A 16,115-nucleotide genomic window follows, 5' to 3' on the forward strand; every position below is an offset into this window, starting at 1 on the left:
CCCCGGCTGGTCGAGGATGTTACGTCCATACTTGATCCGAAGGTCGGGCATCTAAAATGTGATTATTCTCGTTCGACGGCTTTTTTTCTCATTTGCCGCAAGGATGCGGGGAGATGGAGATGATGTGTATGAACCCCTGGCTCCGACTGGGTCTGTATCCCTGTGTTCATTACAATAGACGAGAAAGGTACCGCTTGTTTCGCTATGGCTGCCCGTGCAGTGTGGCGAGTTTGGGATGATACGTTTCTGGCTATTTATCTTGTATGTGCTGTCAAGAGGTATCTATATCTCAGTCAGCTAGTCAGCTGGTCAGTATCCAGTCTTCTAGTAAATTATGCCTCACATTCTTGTATTCCACCTTAGATTCTACCTCCGGCACTCTTTCTTTCTTCCATACACCAACTCTATATCCCTCATTCAACCCTCGGACAGCATAAATCTACACCTCCCTACCCATTCGAACCGAATCCAACTCAACCTCCACACCATCCACGACAACCCAATCCACCACCCTTAATCCTCACCACCACCAACCCACAAAGTACACAGTTCATTCCATTCCGTCAAACACCCTCAGCTCCCACCTCCCTCTCTACAGAAACCTACTATACCATACTCCCCAACCACACCCTTTCCTTTTCCACACTCCAAACCTAAAAATCCACACCCTCTGGACCCCAAAGCACATCCACAAACCCCCCCACCCAAAACACGCAATCCCAATGCCATCAACCACAACCACAACCACAACCACAACCCCGGGAAACCCGGGCCCCCCACCAGCCCCAACAACTGATCCTGCTACTGCTGCAGTGACTACAGCAGCACCAACAACAACACCAACAACCCTCCTCTGGGCCTACGAACTCCGCCGCGAGAACATCGAGCTCGCCGCCCGCCTCGCCGCCGCGGAGGCCACTATCGCTGCCTTGCAGCACCAGCTGAAGGATGTGCGGGAGGAGTTGCAGGTCCAGGTCCAGGTCCAGAAAGTCTGTGCTCTGAAGGAGAGGGAGTGGGAGGAGATGGAAAGGCGGGTGCAGGGGGTGGAGGATTCGGTGAGGGGGGAGGTTGCGGTGCTGGCGGGGTTGGTGGAGGGGGTGCAGGGTAGGGTTGCAGGGTTGATGACGAGAAGAGAGGGGGGTCTGGGTGGGGAGGAAGGGCGAAAGGATGATGTTTATGGGGAGGAGGGAGTGCTGGTGCCGGATTCGATGTCTGTTGGGGCTGCTGCTGGTGGTGCTGGTGCTGGTGGTTTGGGGTATATGGATGGGGTTGGTGTGAGCGGGGGGTTGCGGTTGGGGATGGGGATGGGGAGAGGGGGTGGGTTGTCTTCGACGGTTGAGGGGGAGAGTGAGAGTACTTCGTGGGAGAGTGGGAGTTTGGATTGTGGTGGTTGTCGTGGTGGTCGTGGTGATGGCTCTGTGGTGATGGTTGCTGGGATGGCTTCACGGATGAGGGGGGAGGTTTGTAAGGTTGCTGCTGCTGCTGTGCAGAATGATGCAGATGGGGCTTTTGGTAGTGGTTCCGGACGCAAGATCAATAGCCAAAGTGTCAGGGACTGGGTTGAGGTGTTGGAGAATCGGGGAATGGTGCGCAAGAGGAAGAGGGCGAGGCGGTTCATACCGATTGTTCCGGCTGATGAGGAGGATGTTCTTATCGCGAGGGCGATGATGGTGGGTCATTGAGCTTAGGGATGATGTGATCATTTAAGATAAGATCTCATTCGAGGGGGTATGTATTTGTATGTGTAAGTGTACATATACTGAATGTTCTCCAAAACCCACTATACCAGTCTCATTCGGTCTAGGTCTCGGCGTACCGGTAGCGGCCCTCGCGGTCCTGCACCTCAACCTGGATCCGCCCCTCCTCGAGCTCCTTGCCGTCCACCTCGATGGACGCCGTCATCACATCCCCGGACTTGACCTCGCCCACGCCCTTGGGCGTTCCGGTCAAGACCAGGTCGCCCTTCTCGAGGGTCATGACGCGCGAGATCTCGGCCAGGAGGCGCGGGATGCGGTAGAGCATCAGGCCGGTCGAGTCGGCCTGGCGCTCCTCGGCGCCCACGCTCAGGCGCAGGAAGGCGTTGTGCGGATCGGGCAGACGGGCCTTGGTGATCTCCTGGGAAATGGGCAGGAAAGTGTCGAAGCCCTTGGCGATCGTCCAGGGGAGTCCCTTCTTCTTGGCCTCCTCTTGGACATTGCGGGCGGTCATGTCGATGCCGAGGAGGTAGCCTAGGCATCACACAGGCAACGCTTAGCCAGGTGCTTTTCGAGTTGTGGATTGTGGGGGTGTAGACTCACTGTGGATCGCATCCAATGCGCCCTTGCTGTCCTCCGGGTCAAGGTCCCGCACCGTCTTGCCCATCACGAGGGCGAGTTCGACTTCATAGTGCAGCTTGGTACCCTGCGGGCGCAGGACGGGACCCTGGCCGGGGAGGAGAATGGAGGAAGAGGGCTTGAGGAAGAAGAAGGGCTGCTTGGGCTTGGTGTTGTTGAGCTCGGTAATGTGATCGCTGGAGATGGAAATGTCCGTTAGCCTGGTGAGCGCGGTGATTGAACGGCTCCATTGACAAAGGGACCTTACGCATAGTTTCTGCCAATGCAGATGACCTTTCTGCACTGAGCCTTGATCGCGGACGCCATTGTGTTTGTGTGTCAAAATTGTAGAAGTGTAGTAAGAAGAGGAGTCAAGGATGCGATGGCAGGCGGATAAGAATATAATCGGCCGGGGAGGCGGAATGGCTCTCCGCGCTTTTTCATTGCGGAGAGCTCGGATTCTCCGAGGTTCGGAGGTTGGAGCCGGGGGTGGCCCCCAGCCCTGGGGAATACTGGCGTGTCATTTCGATTATTGATTCTTCAGATTGAGATATGAAAATGAGAGATCTGAAATTATACAACGGTTGTATAGAGAAGTGAGTTGGGATATGCGCGATCAAGCATAACCGTAACTGCAACTGCCATGCCACCGCAATGAATGGCCTGGATTGAAATGGACTTTCTTACGTCACGCGGGCTGCAGGTGAGCAGCTGCTCTCCCAGCCGCCTTCCACCTTGTTGACATTGTCGCGACACAACCCCGGTCACAAATAAGCGCAGTTGTTGATAACTTACCCTCATCACCATGCAAGTAGCGGAAATCCTCTCCGATCTCACCTCTTTGCGCGTCTGTGTATGTTTTGTGCCTTTCATCCAGCCGCCTGTCGACCAGACAAGAACTAATGCCTTGCAGGATTACAACGACGCTCTGGCACTCGTTACCATTCAAGAGAGATTGGATTCTCACCCTGACGAGAAGCAATCACAGCCCAGCACCAGAGAAGAAACACCTGCTCTGCAGCAGGAAAAGGACCAGCTACGCCAAGCAAAGGAACTAGTCGAGCTACATCATGACTTCAAGGCTCGGCATGCTTTGGGGACCGTGGATGAAGGGCTGGCCAACTTGAGGCAAGACGTTCAACGTGTCTTACTGGAGCTGAGGCCCCGCGCAACGCTACCAGAATGAAAGAAAGTACATAGCACAAATACCAAGGTCTAATGTGGGGCTGTACTGCGAGGCGCTTGCAAAGCTTTGTGTTCTATGTCCCATCTAATTCGGACACTTTCAGTGAAAATAACGATGGCATTGACCTGGCCCATCACAGAGTTTCCACGCGTGCAAGTCATAGGATCGCTCACGAGGCAAGCGAAAATGGCGGCGGGTTTTTGGGCAAGAGATATCCGTGCTCAACACCCGAGTGACCATCATTGTACCAGTCAGAGACCGCAAGTCACCCGTAATCCATTTACTGCATGCGGCACAATAGAAACAAGTTCTACACCAGTCCCGCGTCCAGTATCTCTCGGAGTCAAAGTCCCTGTGAGGGCAGGTAGGAATCCGCTTGCACCAGATCGCAAATGGCGGTACCTTGCGAAATCTATAGTGGTAGTATGTCCTGACCACGAGACTGTCTGCGCCCTCGGACGAAATTGTCATCTCCAGGCTGCACTCGATTTGGGCTTGTGGGGGTGTAGAGCACGTGTGCGTCAGGATACGGTTGCCTCGATCGTCGTGCGCAACCTGGTATCGCCCATCGGACTCATCCCCGAGTATGGGGTATCGCCGATCTTGTTCCGCATGCTGCCTCCTGAAGTGATCTTACCAGACGTAACATCCCGCAAGGCGTGAGGCTAGTGCAGGCGCAAAGATCGAGAATCCCGGCGAATGACGCACACCTTCGCTCAATGGATGGCGTCTGATCCCGAAGCCGCCGCGGGAATTCTTTTTGAGGGTGTAGTTTGAGGCAGGCTGCGCAATATCTCCAGCAACGATTCTCAAGCAGAAGGAGGAACTGGTTCCGGACCACATGTTTCTGGTTCAGGGAGATCAAGGGATTGAGATTCTTCAGCAGTCGCGGAAAGCAGAGCGCCTCATCCTTCAGCACGTACGTGAAACAGTTGTAGAGAGGCTTGCAGGTTAGCGCAAAGCAAGGCTGCGAGGCAAGCGGGAGGTAGAAGAATATTCTCAGGACGAGCTCGAGAGGCAGGCTGAGCAAAGTGCGCACAAGGCTAAGCACGCTTGAGTAGAGCCCGTATCTGGCTGAGCATTAGTCCAAATATCCCGAAACGAAATACCTGAGGGGGGCTAGGAAGGAAGTGAGTTAGGTTAGCGGTCTGTCAGCAGAAGCTTAGTTTGCCTAGTATTTCCTCAAAGTTGACAGTATTCAGGATCCTTTGGAGCGAGCGATCGGCTAGATCAGTGTCTTGACTACGGAAAGATATAGTGTCGAGACGTTTCTTTTGGCTGAGCGCCGAGATACTCCATCATTCATACTTAATAGCTTCACCGCCTGGTAGGCCGTTTGGGGAGCTTCGGCGGTCAGTCTCGCAATGAACAGGCAGAATGAAACCCTGTTGGGGATAGCTAGAGCGTTGAGTATTAAAAGCAAGTACGTACAGGACAGATCCATTTTGACAGGCGAAGGCAATGACCTCTGAGGTTGTCCGCGCATTTCCGACTATTGAAGGAGTTCCGGTTCTCGAGATCACAGTATAAACCATCTTCTTAGTACAAATGAATCAAACAAGTACCATAGTCTCAACCCTAAGCCTCCTTGATACTCCCGAGAAAAGTGGAACAAAGTAGGCGTAGTAAATTCGACTTCAGAATCGAGCACACCAAATCAAGCAAGTACCGTCCCTAGCGGAGAGGGCTAAGGTCGGCCGATTATCGTCTGTTTTGTTAACACAGTGAGTGCACTTGGCCTTTCACTATTCAACATTTTGACGCTCTTTCGCAGTCTTAGTCCCAAGCTCTCTGTAGGCCGCTGTCGAGACCGACATCAAAAGCCTCTGCTAAAATGTTTACTGCTGTCGGTCTGACAGCGGCCTGCGCGTCGGAAAAATAAATCGGTTTCGCAGGCCGCTGTCGAGACCGATGCCGAAAGCGTCTGGTCAGCAGAGAAATAGAATTTGTATCAATAGACTGAAAAACTCGCAGCGTGCTGCTGCCTGCTTGAAAGAGGAATGAACTTATTGCATCGAATGCTTCATAAGGTACTGCACGATGGAGGTATGGCAGTGATTTGAGGAAGGAGATGGTCACTGAGTCAAGGTATAGGCTGTTTGAATAAGGCATCAGTCTATGAGGTGACGGTAGAAGGAACTTCTGGGGATCGGGGTTAATCTTACTTTTGTGATCACCGGGTCGTTGCGAGGAGATGAGGCCCGGTGTTACTTGTGTCAATTGGATTTCTGGTCGTGGTGTTGAACAGCAACTCTCGAGGCAAGAGTTTTGTGGGGAGCAAGAAGATGGGAAGGAGATAGTGGTTTGTACTCGTGGAGAAGGAATTCATTAGACGTCTCTGGAGATCGGGAACCTCAGTGACAGGGCTGTTTGGATGGTGTTGTATAGGTGAAGTGGAAGGATGTTGATATGGGTGAAGTGGAAGGTTGTAAGAAGGAAGAGGGTAGATGAGGCGAGATACGGGGGATGGAAGTCATTTATGCTAAGGCTGCGGGGCTGACAAGGTCTGACTTAGGTGAGGTATATCTCATCTCCAGCAGTTCTCAGTATTTGTGAACAGCGACAGACGATCTGACTTAAGACTTTGTTGTCAAGATGTTTATTCATCTCTCAGCTCGGGGTTGAGTTTGTATGGAGAAGCCCAAGGAATCAGACCAAACCGAGACTCATAACTGGTATGAGAGTTAGACAAACTCTCTAAAATCTACGTCAACTCTCTGCCAGATGAACAGTGAATACTTGGCTATGCGGTCATCTCACCCAACCATCCACACAACAAGAAATCCCACCTCGTCTATCCTAAGGGCTTGAAGTGAATATCGACAGCACCACCAGTACTATTCACCTCCCAAGCATGTACATAGACAATGCAGATACACACACATGCTCACAAGTACAGCACTATCATCGCAGCAAAGAATCAGATCAGAAGAAGATCACTAACACTAACACAAACAGTCACCGGCACCCTACCGCACATTGACACCTGCAAGGTACAGCACAGTACAGAACACATTCCGCAACTCCACAACCACCCCCCCGCAAATGCACCCCATATCCTCCTCAACAACATGGGCCTAGATGTGACAAGCAAGATTGTTCCACATCCCTCAGTCTGTTACATTCCCCTGACCCTCGAAATTTTAAATCATGACTCACAGAAGCAGCACCCATGACTCCTCAATCTTTTTCCAAAATGCCGGTATCCTGAATTTCAGGGTGCTAGCGTGGTTTTAATTTCCCGAAGGTGGTACAAGGGGACAGGACGGTGCATACAAAGCCGCCTTCTTCAGGAATGAGTGGGCGGTACGGGTGTGGGCTGTAGCATGCAGGAGATGCGATTCAGGCACGGCAATTACACATCCTGTCGGTGACTCGGGCAACGTTGCGAGGTTTCGCAAGGGGTGACAGTACCTAGCCTTGCCCTGGCACGTGTTTCAGGTCGCATTCTTTGAGGTGCATTGACATGTTGAGATACCTGGGGGGGGGGGGGTGGAAGAGGAACATCAAAGCTAACAGTGTATTCATTCGGTAACCATGGAGTCATAAATAGAGGGTCATGAATTGACGCAACCATGCCTATAAACTAACAGTCTTAGAATTCGCTTAGCACGAAAACCACAACGCCTGACATTGAACCTGCAGAGTGCCAACGGGATATCAAGTATAAACAACAGATGTGAAATATAAAAAGAATGAGAGAAAAGAAGCACGCTAATATGACCACCAAAACCACGAAATATAGTGTAGTGTTGACCACATATATCAAGTAATGTAAATGAATATAGAAAGAGTAGGGAAGCGAGTGACTGCTAAGGACTACACCCATGGATCAGTCTGTCCTTGGGTGTTGTATGGACTAACAGGGCCAATGAGTCGGATCTGTGATTTCAGCTGCGAGTGTCGTCGCTCAAGCTTGGCCCCACTGATCTTCTTTCGAGCCCCACCGATAGCACCCAACAGGTGGGAGGTTCCACTGTGGAATGCCTTGATGTAGTCGCGAGTGTTCTGTTGGATCTGGGAGCGGGCCGGAGGTGTCAGAGGAGGTGTGGCCGATGAAATGAATCCTTTCGGTGTTGGCGGGCTCCTCTTTGCATACTTCGGAAACCGCACCTGGCGGCTTTGTCGATAGCTCACACGCTTCTCGCGGCCCGGCTTTTCCCATATGGAAGCCCCATGTTTTGGATAAGGGCTGAGAGGAGCTGCGAGCTGCTTCTTTCGCAGGGTAAGAGGTGGCGGGCACTTCACTCGAGCGCTGACAGTCGATCGCGAGGACCGTGAGGACGCTCCGGACAACCGCTTGCCTGAGCTGGGAAAGTCCATGGGACTGGGTGGCATCAGAGGGCTCACTACCTCGGTGCGCTCTTTTGACAGCGTCCACTCAATTGATGGTGTCTGATTGCGCGGATAGTCCGAAGATACTGTGTCGGGTCGCGAGTCGGGTCGCGAGTCTGGCCGCGAGCTCGGCCGGGCAGTGTCGCGGTCTACCGAATGTTTGGACAAGCGGCGTTGCACGTAAGATCGAATCGAGTCTCGAACATCATGCGCAAGAGCGCGTCCCCCCTTGTCGGACGAGCTCCAGCGACCGCGAGACCTGGAGAAGTCGAAGACCGCGAGGTTCAGTCGACTGCTGCTCTTCTTCCGAGAAGCAGCGGCATGATTGGTGGTACAAGGAGGTAGGGCGGATTGAGGGGCGAGTTCGGGGAAGAAGTCCCATTTCTTCTCGCGGAAATAGTGATTGGGACCGGCTCGCTTGACAGTCCAAGGGGCTGGTCGGTCGACATGATCATCGTGTAAAAAGGTGGCGGTAATAGCCAGCGGTTTAGAGTCCCCATAGTGATCGATGGGGGCGGAGGCGGGAGGATGATCGACTAGTTCGGTCAGATCATCGGACCCTGAGCGAACAAATACGGGGTAGCTCTCGGTGGTAGACACTTCGGAAAAGCGTCGGCTGCCATAGTAACTGGAAACCATGCTGCTGTCGTCGCTCCAGGCGATTGAGCCAGCATCCATGATTGAGGGGGCCTCTGGTAGAGGTTTGGCGGGCAGCTCGGGGAGCGGTTTATCTAAAAGAAAGGCTGGGCGAACAGATGGCGGCTGAGGGATTCGAGGAGGGATGACTTGTTCCAATCCTTCTAAGGACCGAGACGGTCTCACAGGAGGAGCTTCTCGTGGCAGCGCCAACGAGGATGGAGGAAACATGTTGATCGGAGTGGGGTTGGGACTGATTGACGGGCCGATGGGCGGCTAATGAGGGTGGAGTGGAGAGAGTGTATAAACCAGCGAGAGGGGTCACTCAATGAAAGAGAACAGAACTTGGAAGGATTCTCCGATTTCACGGGACTTGAGACGGACACCTCTGACTTGTTCTCTTCCTCCAGGGATGAAACAACCAGTCAAGTTCAGTGAGTAGGTTGGTAATAGTAAGTCACAATTGAAAAGAGAGTCAAGTAATCGAAGGGAGTGGCCAGTGAAGTTGTGAAGAAGAGATAGTAGTAGGCTTAGGCTTTGGCCTAGGCTAAGGCTATGTATGGCCTGAAAACCCGATGGAGCATGCGTTGGACCCAGCAATTGGACCAGACCAAGTCGAGTCGTAATAATAGTTTAGTCAGTCAGGCAGTTTTTGCTTCTTTTATCACCCGTCGCGTGCTGCTCAGTGCACTTTTTAACCTTTGTTGGCGTCCGGGATGACAGGCTGAGAGTCGATCGAGTCAATGATGGCCAGTCCCTTTCACCTTCAACCAGTTGCCGTGGTTCTTCTGCGGGACTGCAAAGGGGTTGCAGATGGTGATAAAGGAAAGGCCAGAACCATAGTTTGTTCAACCCCCCGAATTAGACTGAAAGGAAGGGAAGAAGGAAACGAGGGAAAGAGAAGGAAAGCAAAACGCGGCACACAAGGAATGGGGAGGGAGGATGATAAAGGAGGGGTTAAAAGCGAATGAAACGAGGAGGAAGAGGAGGTTGAAGCAAGACAACAGAGAGAGGATCGGGTACAAGCAGCGAACAGCTCGATGATTGACCGATGATTCTGGCTGCTTTGGCTGCTGGTTGCGATGCGATATGCATGAGGCTGGCTCTAGCGTCGAAAGGGGGATGAAGGCTGCAGCAAAACGAGGCCGCATTATTTATTAGATTTCCATTTAGTATACTATTTTTTTTGATAATTCTTCCTATTCTTATTTTAATCATTGATCATTTATCCATCCATGATCCCTCCAGAACCAGGTCATCCCTAGCTTTGTCCTGCCCGGTTAACGGACGGAGTTTCCCGGATTATGGGCGAGAGCTGAAGATGGCTTGCTGCGGTCCGGAGTAGAGAGTGCTAAACTGTCCCAAAGGGATGGCTAGACCCGCTTGGCTTGTTAAGTTATTGATTGGGGGTTAATCTTGGAGTCGAATTAACCTTCAAAATCAATCAAGAAAGTAAAACCCCGATGTATCTCAAATTGTCGTGGGCAGTTCCTGGTCGGCTGCATGATCATCATGGTCATCATGGGCATGGAGTCATGAACAGCCTCATTGAAGTGACACATCCATGCAAGGGATGGAGCTGGAATGGACCTTGATCGAGATGGGGAGTTCCCTGTTTGCATACGAAATGGCCCGATGGGTGGGTGGTGGTGCAAGTGAATCTCAAGGTGATGGTGATGGTGATGGTGATGGTGATGGTGATGAATCATAACGATGTGATGATAAACAGACTAACGGGAGATGGAAATTGAATACGAAGACCTGAGGAAGCCTAAGAAGGGCTGAGAAGGAAGAGTGTGCTTACTGCTTACTGTTTTTACTGCTGACCTACAGTAGTGCGTATGATGATGTTCTTTTAGTTAGTCCGATCTTCCCCCGTCAAGTCTAGCCCTTTTCTCCGTTGCCCGATAAACATCAATCAGTTCTACTGACTGCAGTGTATGGCGGTACATGCCTTCTTCGTCGCCTGTCTTTTCCACTTCCAACCACATTCCCTCTCGCTTTTTCTCTTCGGCCATGCCGATTGTCAAGAATTCGAATAACATCATCACATAATCTACATTATCCGCTGGTCAACAGCCACTCATGAATCGGTGCCTGACTGCTGCAGCTAGGGCAAAAAATAAGTCAACAAAATGAGACTAAGTTAGACGTCGCTTAGCATGACATACATTTGGACAGATCACATAGCGGTAGGGAGGATCTCCCTGTGGGTTGCCTTTTCCTTCCATTACTCTGCCACGTTATTCTTCCCTCTCAGCAATAATATGTTCGGCCGGTTCTATTCCGACCTCGGAGGAAGAGCCTCCTCCCTCCTTCCCTCGCTTCATTCTTTTCTTTGTTCGTGGCTTAGTACAGAACTAAGTTAACCCCCGTGACACTATCGCCACAACGACACCCGTCCTCTTCAGCCCATAATATTCATTGTTTTAATTCACCAAGGTCTTTCATGGCCCTCGATCGCATCACTACCTTCATCTAGCATGGTGAAATGCTCGTGTCGTTCTCCTTCTTTTTTCTTGTTCTTCGTTACACTGGTCGATCTCCAAATCCTAACCTTTGCCATGCCCGGGATCGACTGGCTGGTGGAGCAATACTTGCAAGGAACTGAGAGATAGTCGTGGTCCAAACATTGACAGGTCATATAGTGCCCGGCTCGTGCCGTTCAATTGACCTCTCTCTTGGGTGTTCTCGTCTCTTTCTATTCTCTCTTCCCCCCTCGTTCTTGCTTGCATCCACAGTTCGTTCCTTCATTGTGAAATCATTAGGACAGCAGTGGTCATCAGCCCCATGGCCCCGAGACGAGACCAGCCATTGTGATTACCTGATCCGTCGGCGCAACATCAAAGGCAACTGTTGTAAATATACAGCGCCACAAATGTCCTTCGCAGCGGACATGCTGTGCAACGGATGCGAGTCGGGCATATTTCGGATGGTGATGCTGAAATGGTGGCCCCGAGTCCCGAGTAGATCACCGATCATCTCCTACGAGACGGTGAACAACGCAGTGAGACCCCTATTCCAGGTTTTGCTGATATCGTGCTGCTGGATGGAGCAAGGCCATGTCCCTCACGACCGAGCAGTCCCGCTCCACTCCTGCACAGCTAAGCTCGACAAGACCATCACCGCTTCCATTATGAACCTTCTAGAACAAAAGAGACTCAAGGGAAGGCCACCAATCGCACAAGTTACTGCTCATGCTTTTAGGAATCAGGCCCACTGGCACCATCGATCTGTTTCAGATATGCCGCCCGGCGGAGGTCGATCTTATGGGGGTCATTATTGCTGTTGCTGCCGAGTTTGGCGGCGGCCCGCCATCCTGAAGATTGGAAGACAGACCGCATATTCTCTTCCTTCACCGTCCACCTGCCAACAATGCTTTGATCGGCACTAGGACCCTCCTGCCTGACATCATCATTGCTCATATTCGTGTTCTTGGTCACATTCAAACCGATACTACCCACCTGCTTTGTAGCTTTTCCAGTACCAAGCATCAAGATGAATTCTTGGACTGGTAGAATGAGTCGGTGAGACTCAGCTAGATGATCAGCAGACGGGAATACGAGGTCAAGGTCTCGGGGGATGTTGGGGACCGCCTGATCGATAGTAATCGCTGCCCGACCTTAGCTGGATACCAGTTGTAAATGCCTCACCAAGCATCTAAGACAGGTTTGACTCGCCGTTTCGGCTGAACAACCTCTCACGGCCTTGTACGCAGTAGCTATCAACATAGGGGAGGGAAAGCAATTGGTCTCGCTATCTTACCAGGCTCGTTTATGTGATCTATCAATGACTTGGCCTAATCAATTGATGAAGATTGACGAAACTTCAAAATCTGCTACACTACTATAATACACCGAAAAGATACGACAATAGGTGCTAGGCAGTGATCATGTGATCAGACCGAGCAATCAGATAGAATGAATGCAAGAACAATCCAAGCACTTCTTCCTATTCCCCGTCTCCACAGTCATTGATCGCCTGCATTTTATATCCGGGGATGGTTTGAGCATCATTGTGAATATTCATCGTGTGTTCTCGAGAGATTCTCACATAAGATGTAAATCTCTATTCAGCGAGAACTTCTCTAAAGCAAGCATGGGTACAATATCAAGACACGAGGTGGTACCTCGCGAGCCAACCATTCAAACATGCAGCTGCCATCTCCGACCCAGACAACAAACATCGCACAACGTTGATGCATCATGCAGGAGGTCTGAAGAAAACCCATCCCATCTCGTGCCGTCATTTCTCGCCCTGCATACTGTCACGAGACTCTTCCGAGAGTGAGCTAGAAGACGCAAGGTCTTCGACAGCCATCTCCTCCGATAGATCAGCGGAAGGTGTCCGAGGCGCACTGTATGGGCAATGATCTCTCCCTACTAGGTAGAGTCTCAAAGCCCTCTCTACCATGATTATCTCCCACTGACAGACCCAATCCTGTCTTTCGGGTTAGGTATCTGATGATCGTACACCAGCCGATGATCCTTTGCCCAGGCGATGGTTCCCCGAAATGACGAGAACCCCGCCGAACCTCTAGCCATCCATGGCTACATGGCTATAAGCTGGATAATGAAATGATACCCCGGCTTTGCAAGAGCCCATGCTCTGGACTCCATTCCTCCTGGAACACTAGCAGAAGCCCTATAGCAGAAGCCCTGTCCCAATCTCACCTCAATAATCATCATCACCAGCTTCTACTATTGATACCTTTCAGTACCAGATACTTACAGCCCACGATCATTGATCCATCTCACGAGGTCAAAGCGCTCATATTTGCAGAGCAAGTCGTACAAAACCCCCAAACATTTCCTGCACTACCACGCAAACACTCTTCAGATCGACATACACATATTCCGGACATAGACCCACGGGGACACCGAGTCAACCAAGAATGACAAATACCGGATCCCCAGAGCTTTGACACCTAACCGAGGCGACCTTCCTTTTTACCGGAGATGTGGTTCATGGCGAGGTTCGCTGGCTGTTCGCAGGAACTAGCGTCAGCCCACGGATACGTGCATTGGAAAGCAATCAACGAGGAGCAGCGCAAAGGGCGCCACCACCGGAGCTTCCACCCCCACCGACTCCAACAGGAAACTTGTTGCGGGTATACTTACAAATCAAGTGCGACCGATGCGCATCGTGCATTTGGGGGAACCTGTCACACCTGGGCTGGGAGTTGGGAGGTGCCCCGATCTCGCGTGGCGCCGTCCGACTTCGGTACGGAGGAGTTGGAGTATTAGAGGTTGTGTGACGGGATTGAGTATTGATAATCGGATTCTGGGTTGCACACTGCTCTAGCGCGGCATCTACGAAGCTTGAGTTATCCTAGTCTGGCTGCTGCGATTTGGACGGTGATTTAAGGAATGTCCTACAGCCTTCAGACAATCTTGCCCTGAGAGATGTCTAACAACTGAGTTATTACTGACCATACCTTGAGATCTGGTTTTCTGTGGGCGTTGGAGCCTCTTGGATGGTCTTCTGCGCTTAGTAGCCTACGTTATGAGCATGGATGCGAGCTAGTGCTATTTGATCTGTGTCACCCCAACAGTCCCAATGTTGAGTCCTGCAGCACGCTATCTTGCTATAATTCCGAACGGGATCAGAACTCCAAATTATCTCCGTCGATGTTCTTCAGCTCCTCACTCATGCAACCCAGCCCGTGGGCAAGAGGTCCAGGTGAAGTCGCTCTGTTGGGCTAAGCATGCGGGGCATCAGAGATGTTTGCTATATGGGATCGACGCTTAGCCGCTTATGCTGGCAATATCATCAGCCGTCTATTCGACCGGACTTGCATCTTGTTCCAATGCAATTGGTCATGTGTCGTCATAATATATGCAGGGGAGGGATGACAGCCCTCAACTGAGCTTAGCAGCCAGCTTCATATCCTCCTTGGTCAACTGATCCCCCTTTTGCCGGACCGCACTCAAGCGGCCCATCTTCAGCAGGCGTGAGATCATCGCCTCGTCCCCAAAGTGGCTGTTGTGTCCAAACTCGGGTTCCTGTGCATACGCCACTCGCGCTACATCCACCATCATCCGAGCGGTCATGCCCCAGACCCGGTACCGCGCCGCCGCGGATCCCTTCTCCTGCTTTTCAAGCTGAGTGAGGAGGTGTTGCTGTTCTTCGTTCTCACCCTTCGGCTTGACCACGTCCTCCGAACGAACCGGAACGAAGAATTGGTGCACTTTTTTGGTAGGTGGTATGCGTTAGCGCCCAGCACAGGCCGATTTCTTCAGCGAAAGTCGCAGACGAAAGAGAAAGATAAAAGCTTACTTCTCCACCGACTCTCATGCCACTCCGTCCACGATCCCCGATACCACTGAGGGTCAGTATCGCCCTTGACGCGCAGGAAATCCTGGAATGGGGCGGTAAACACCGCCGCCACCTCCTTGGCATCCAGCCGGGGGATCAGCGACACCTCGGGATCGGCGTTCTCGGCCGTGGCCTCGTCGTAGGAATGCAGCAACGCGACACACGGCCGGACCACCAGCTCCGTCCGGGCGAGGTTGGCCGGGAATTCGCAGAGATGCTCCACGCGAAAGGGCCGCGGAAGTCTGCTGTCCTCCTGCGGCAGACCGATCTCCTCGTAGGCCTCGCGGCGGGCCGTCTGAAAAGGTGATTCGGCCAGAGAATCGGCGCGTCCTTGGTGAATCAGCTCTCTACCATTGCTTAATGTTTCAAAGGACATCATGAACATAACATGTACTCACCACCGGGTAAAGCAGCCTGACCAGCATCTACTCATAATAAATCCATCATTAGCAATTGATAGCACCAAAAACTTTGACCGGCCAATCCCTCCCCGCAGTCCAAAACAGGGGAAATAGATACAAGAACTCAACGTCTTCGCTCTCATCGTCAGAACCACCCTCAACGCCCCCTCCCAATCCGCATACAGCAGCACCAAGACCGCCGCGCGACGCGACAGCGGAGCGAGGTCGTAGTTCGTCGGCGGCGGCGTATATTGTCTGAGTCTATCGATGGCGGCCTAGACAATATTTCACAGAAACGTAAATTTGGTCAGCCATGAAAAGACACGCTTGTACTGTGCTGTACTGTAAATCATATTGAGCATGTAGAGAGATTTTGTCAAAGCAAAGTAGAGAGCCCTTTCTTCTGTGTGTTCTGGGCTATTGACAGTCTGACAGTAAGAAGTTGGTGTTGGAGTTGGAGACGGGTGTAGGGTTTGTGTTTGCGTTACGTCATCTTCCCCTTTCCCTTTTAACTTGCCCTGTTTTGCGGCGTGTAGCAGCACCGGGGTCGGAGGTGAATGGGATGGCTTTATTGGGAGATTGGGATCTAGGGGGAAACCTGGGGGGTTGGGTATGGTATTTTTTCCGAGATCGAGGGGAAGCAAGCAGCTCTTCAATTTAATCAATGGGGGAAGGTAAGGTACGGTACCTGCGAAACGGGGTTGAGCCGCGGCATCGTGGCCAGGAATCTTCTACGCGTGCCGAGGGATTGAGGATGGGATTGAAGTTGGAACTGGGGATAGGATAGTCGGGCACTGGAATTGAGGCGTGGGTGGAGGTGGAAGTGGAGGTGGAGGTGGAGGTAGCGGTAGAGGCGGGAGAAGGAGGGGCGCATTGCCGTTCTAGATCAAATCGGCATTCGAGTTCTTGTTTCGTGGTCGGGGGGGG

At 51.9% G+C, this 16,115-nt stretch overlaps 10 protein-coding genes across 10 annotated transcripts; 3 read left to right on the plus strand and 7 right to left on the minus strand.

Moving 5' to 3' along the window:
• Positions 1-620: 620 nt before the first annotated feature.
• Positions 621-1,682, plus strand: BO95DRAFT_499881 (uncharacterized protein; the record flags this gene model as incomplete). Its single annotated transcript, XM_025590963.1, has 1 exon — positions 621-1,682. A coding segment is annotated over one exon (1,062 nt), but the record flags the coding sequence as incomplete, so codon positions are not given.
• On the minus strand, positions 1,640-2,929 carry BO95DRAFT_417106 (fumarylacetoacetate hydrolase family protein). Its single transcript, XM_025584406.1, has 3 exons — positions 2,581-2,929; positions 2,298-2,509; positions 1,640-2,228 (listed from the first exon to the last, which is right to left on the minus strand). The coding sequence occupies exons 1-3, from the start codon at positions 2,637-2,639 to the stop codon at positions 1,801-1,803; spliced, it is 699 nt and encodes a 232-aa protein (XP_025440635.1). The 5' UTR covers positions 2,640-2,929; the 3' UTR covers positions 1,640-1,800.
• Positions 2,930-3,117: 188 nt separating this feature from the next.
• On the plus strand, positions 3,118-3,498 carry BO95DRAFT_465247 (uncharacterized protein; the record flags this gene model as incomplete). Its single annotated transcript, XM_025589124.1, has 2 exons — positions 3,118-3,165; positions 3,226-3,498. The coding sequence occupies 2 exons, from the start codon at positions 3,118-3,120 to the stop codon at positions 3,496-3,498; spliced, it is 321 nt and encodes a 106-aa protein (XP_025440636.1).
• Positions 3,377-4,479, plus strand: BO95DRAFT_185034 (uncharacterized protein). The gene has a single exon (XM_025580899.1). It carries the CDS (start codon positions 3,574-3,576, stop codon positions 4,159-4,161), a length of 588 nt encoding a protein of 195 aa, XP_025440637.1. The 5' UTR covers positions 3,377-3,573; the 3' UTR covers positions 4,162-4,479.
• On the minus strand, positions 4,241-4,528 carry BO95DRAFT_328514 (uncharacterized protein; the record flags this gene model as incomplete). The annotated part of the gene is made up of 1 exon (XM_025581884.1): positions 4,241-4,528. A coding segment is annotated over one exon (288 nt), but the record flags the coding sequence as incomplete, so codon positions are not given.
• A 2,482-nt stretch (positions 4,529-7,010) lies between these two features.
• Positions 7,011-8,956, minus strand: BO95DRAFT_185071 (uncharacterized protein). Its single transcript, XM_025580900.1, has one exon. The coding sequence runs from the start codon at positions 8,698-8,700 to the stop codon at positions 7,318-7,320; it is 1,383 nt and encodes a 460-aa protein (XP_025440639.1). The 5' UTR covers positions 8,701-8,956; the 3' UTR covers positions 7,011-7,317.
• A 297-nt stretch (positions 8,957-9,253) lies between these two features.
• Positions 9,254-9,758, minus strand: BO95DRAFT_185074 (uncharacterized protein). Its single transcript, XM_025580902.1, has one exon. The coding sequence runs from the start codon at positions 9,618-9,620 to the stop codon at positions 9,318-9,320; it is 303 nt and encodes a 100-aa protein (XP_025440640.1). The 5' UTR covers positions 9,621-9,758; the 3' UTR covers positions 9,254-9,317.
• On the minus strand, positions 9,759-10,262 carry BO95DRAFT_185073 (uncharacterized protein). The gene has a single exon (XM_025580901.1). It carries the CDS (start codon positions 10,176-10,178, stop codon positions 9,897-9,899), a length of 282 nt encoding a protein of 93 aa, XP_025440641.1. The 5' UTR covers positions 10,179-10,262; the 3' UTR covers positions 9,759-9,896.
• Positions 10,263-11,672: 1,410 nt separating this feature from the next.
• On the minus strand, positions 11,673-12,789 carry BO95DRAFT_465249 (uncharacterized protein; the record flags this gene model as incomplete). The annotated part of the gene is made up of 2 exons (XM_025589125.1): positions 11,673-12,082; positions 12,735-12,789. The coding sequence occupies 2 exons, from the start codon at positions 12,787-12,789 to the stop codon at positions 11,673-11,675; spliced, it is 465 nt and encodes a 154-aa protein (XP_025440642.1).
• Positions 12,790-14,330: 1,541 nt separating this feature from the next.
• On the minus strand, positions 14,331-15,903 carry BO95DRAFT_366902 (NUDIX hydrolase; the record flags this gene model as incomplete). Its single annotated transcript, XM_025582769.1, has 5 exons — positions 14,331-14,659; positions 14,749-15,117; positions 15,186-15,212; positions 15,307-15,463; positions 15,877-15,903. 5 exons carry the CDS (start codon positions 15,901-15,903, stop codon positions 14,331-14,333), a joined length of 909 nt encoding a protein of 302 aa, XP_025440643.1.
• Between the last annotated feature and the right edge of the window lie 212 nt (positions 15,904-16,115).

The sequence above is a fragment of the Aspergillus brunneoviolaceus genome, assembly GCF_003184695.1.
Source record: "Aspergillus brunneoviolaceus CBS 621.78 unplaced genomic scaffold BO95scaffold_47, whole genome shotgun sequence".
In the NCBI taxonomy this organism is placed as follows: Eukaryota; Fungi; Ascomycota; class Eurotiomycetes; order Eurotiales; family Aspergillaceae; genus Aspergillus; species Aspergillus brunneoviolaceus.

Bases quoted from the DNA above. Each gene is read 5' to 3' on its own strand.
- BO95DRAFT_417106 (XM_025584406.1), bottom strand. From the start codon at position 2,639: ATGGCGTCCGCGATCAAGGCTCAGTGCAGAAAGGTCATCTGCATTGGC. The intron at 2,510-2,580 runs GTAAGGTCCCTT...TTCCATCTCCAG, and splicing joins TGCATTGGCAGAAACTATGC to CGATCACATTACCGAGCTCA. The intron at 2,229-2,297 runs GTGAGTCTACAC...TGTGATGCCTAG, and splicing joins CGCATTGGATGCGATCCACA to GCTACCTCCTCGGCATCGAC.
- BO95DRAFT_185034 (XM_025580899.1), top strand. From the start codon at position 3,574: ATGTCCCATCTAATTCGGACACTTTCAGTGAAAATAACGATGGCATTG.
- BO95DRAFT_185071 (XM_025580900.1), bottom strand. From the start codon at position 8,700: ATGTTTCCTCCATCCTCGTTGGCGCTGCCACGAGAAGCTCCTCCTGTG.
- BO95DRAFT_185074 (XM_025580902.1), bottom strand. From the start codon at position 9,620: ATGCGGCCTCGTTTTGCTGCAGCCTTCATCCCCCTTTCGACGCTAGAG.
- BO95DRAFT_185073 (XM_025580901.1), bottom strand. From the start codon at position 10,178: ATGATTCATCACCATCACCATCACCATCACCATCACCATCACCTTGAG.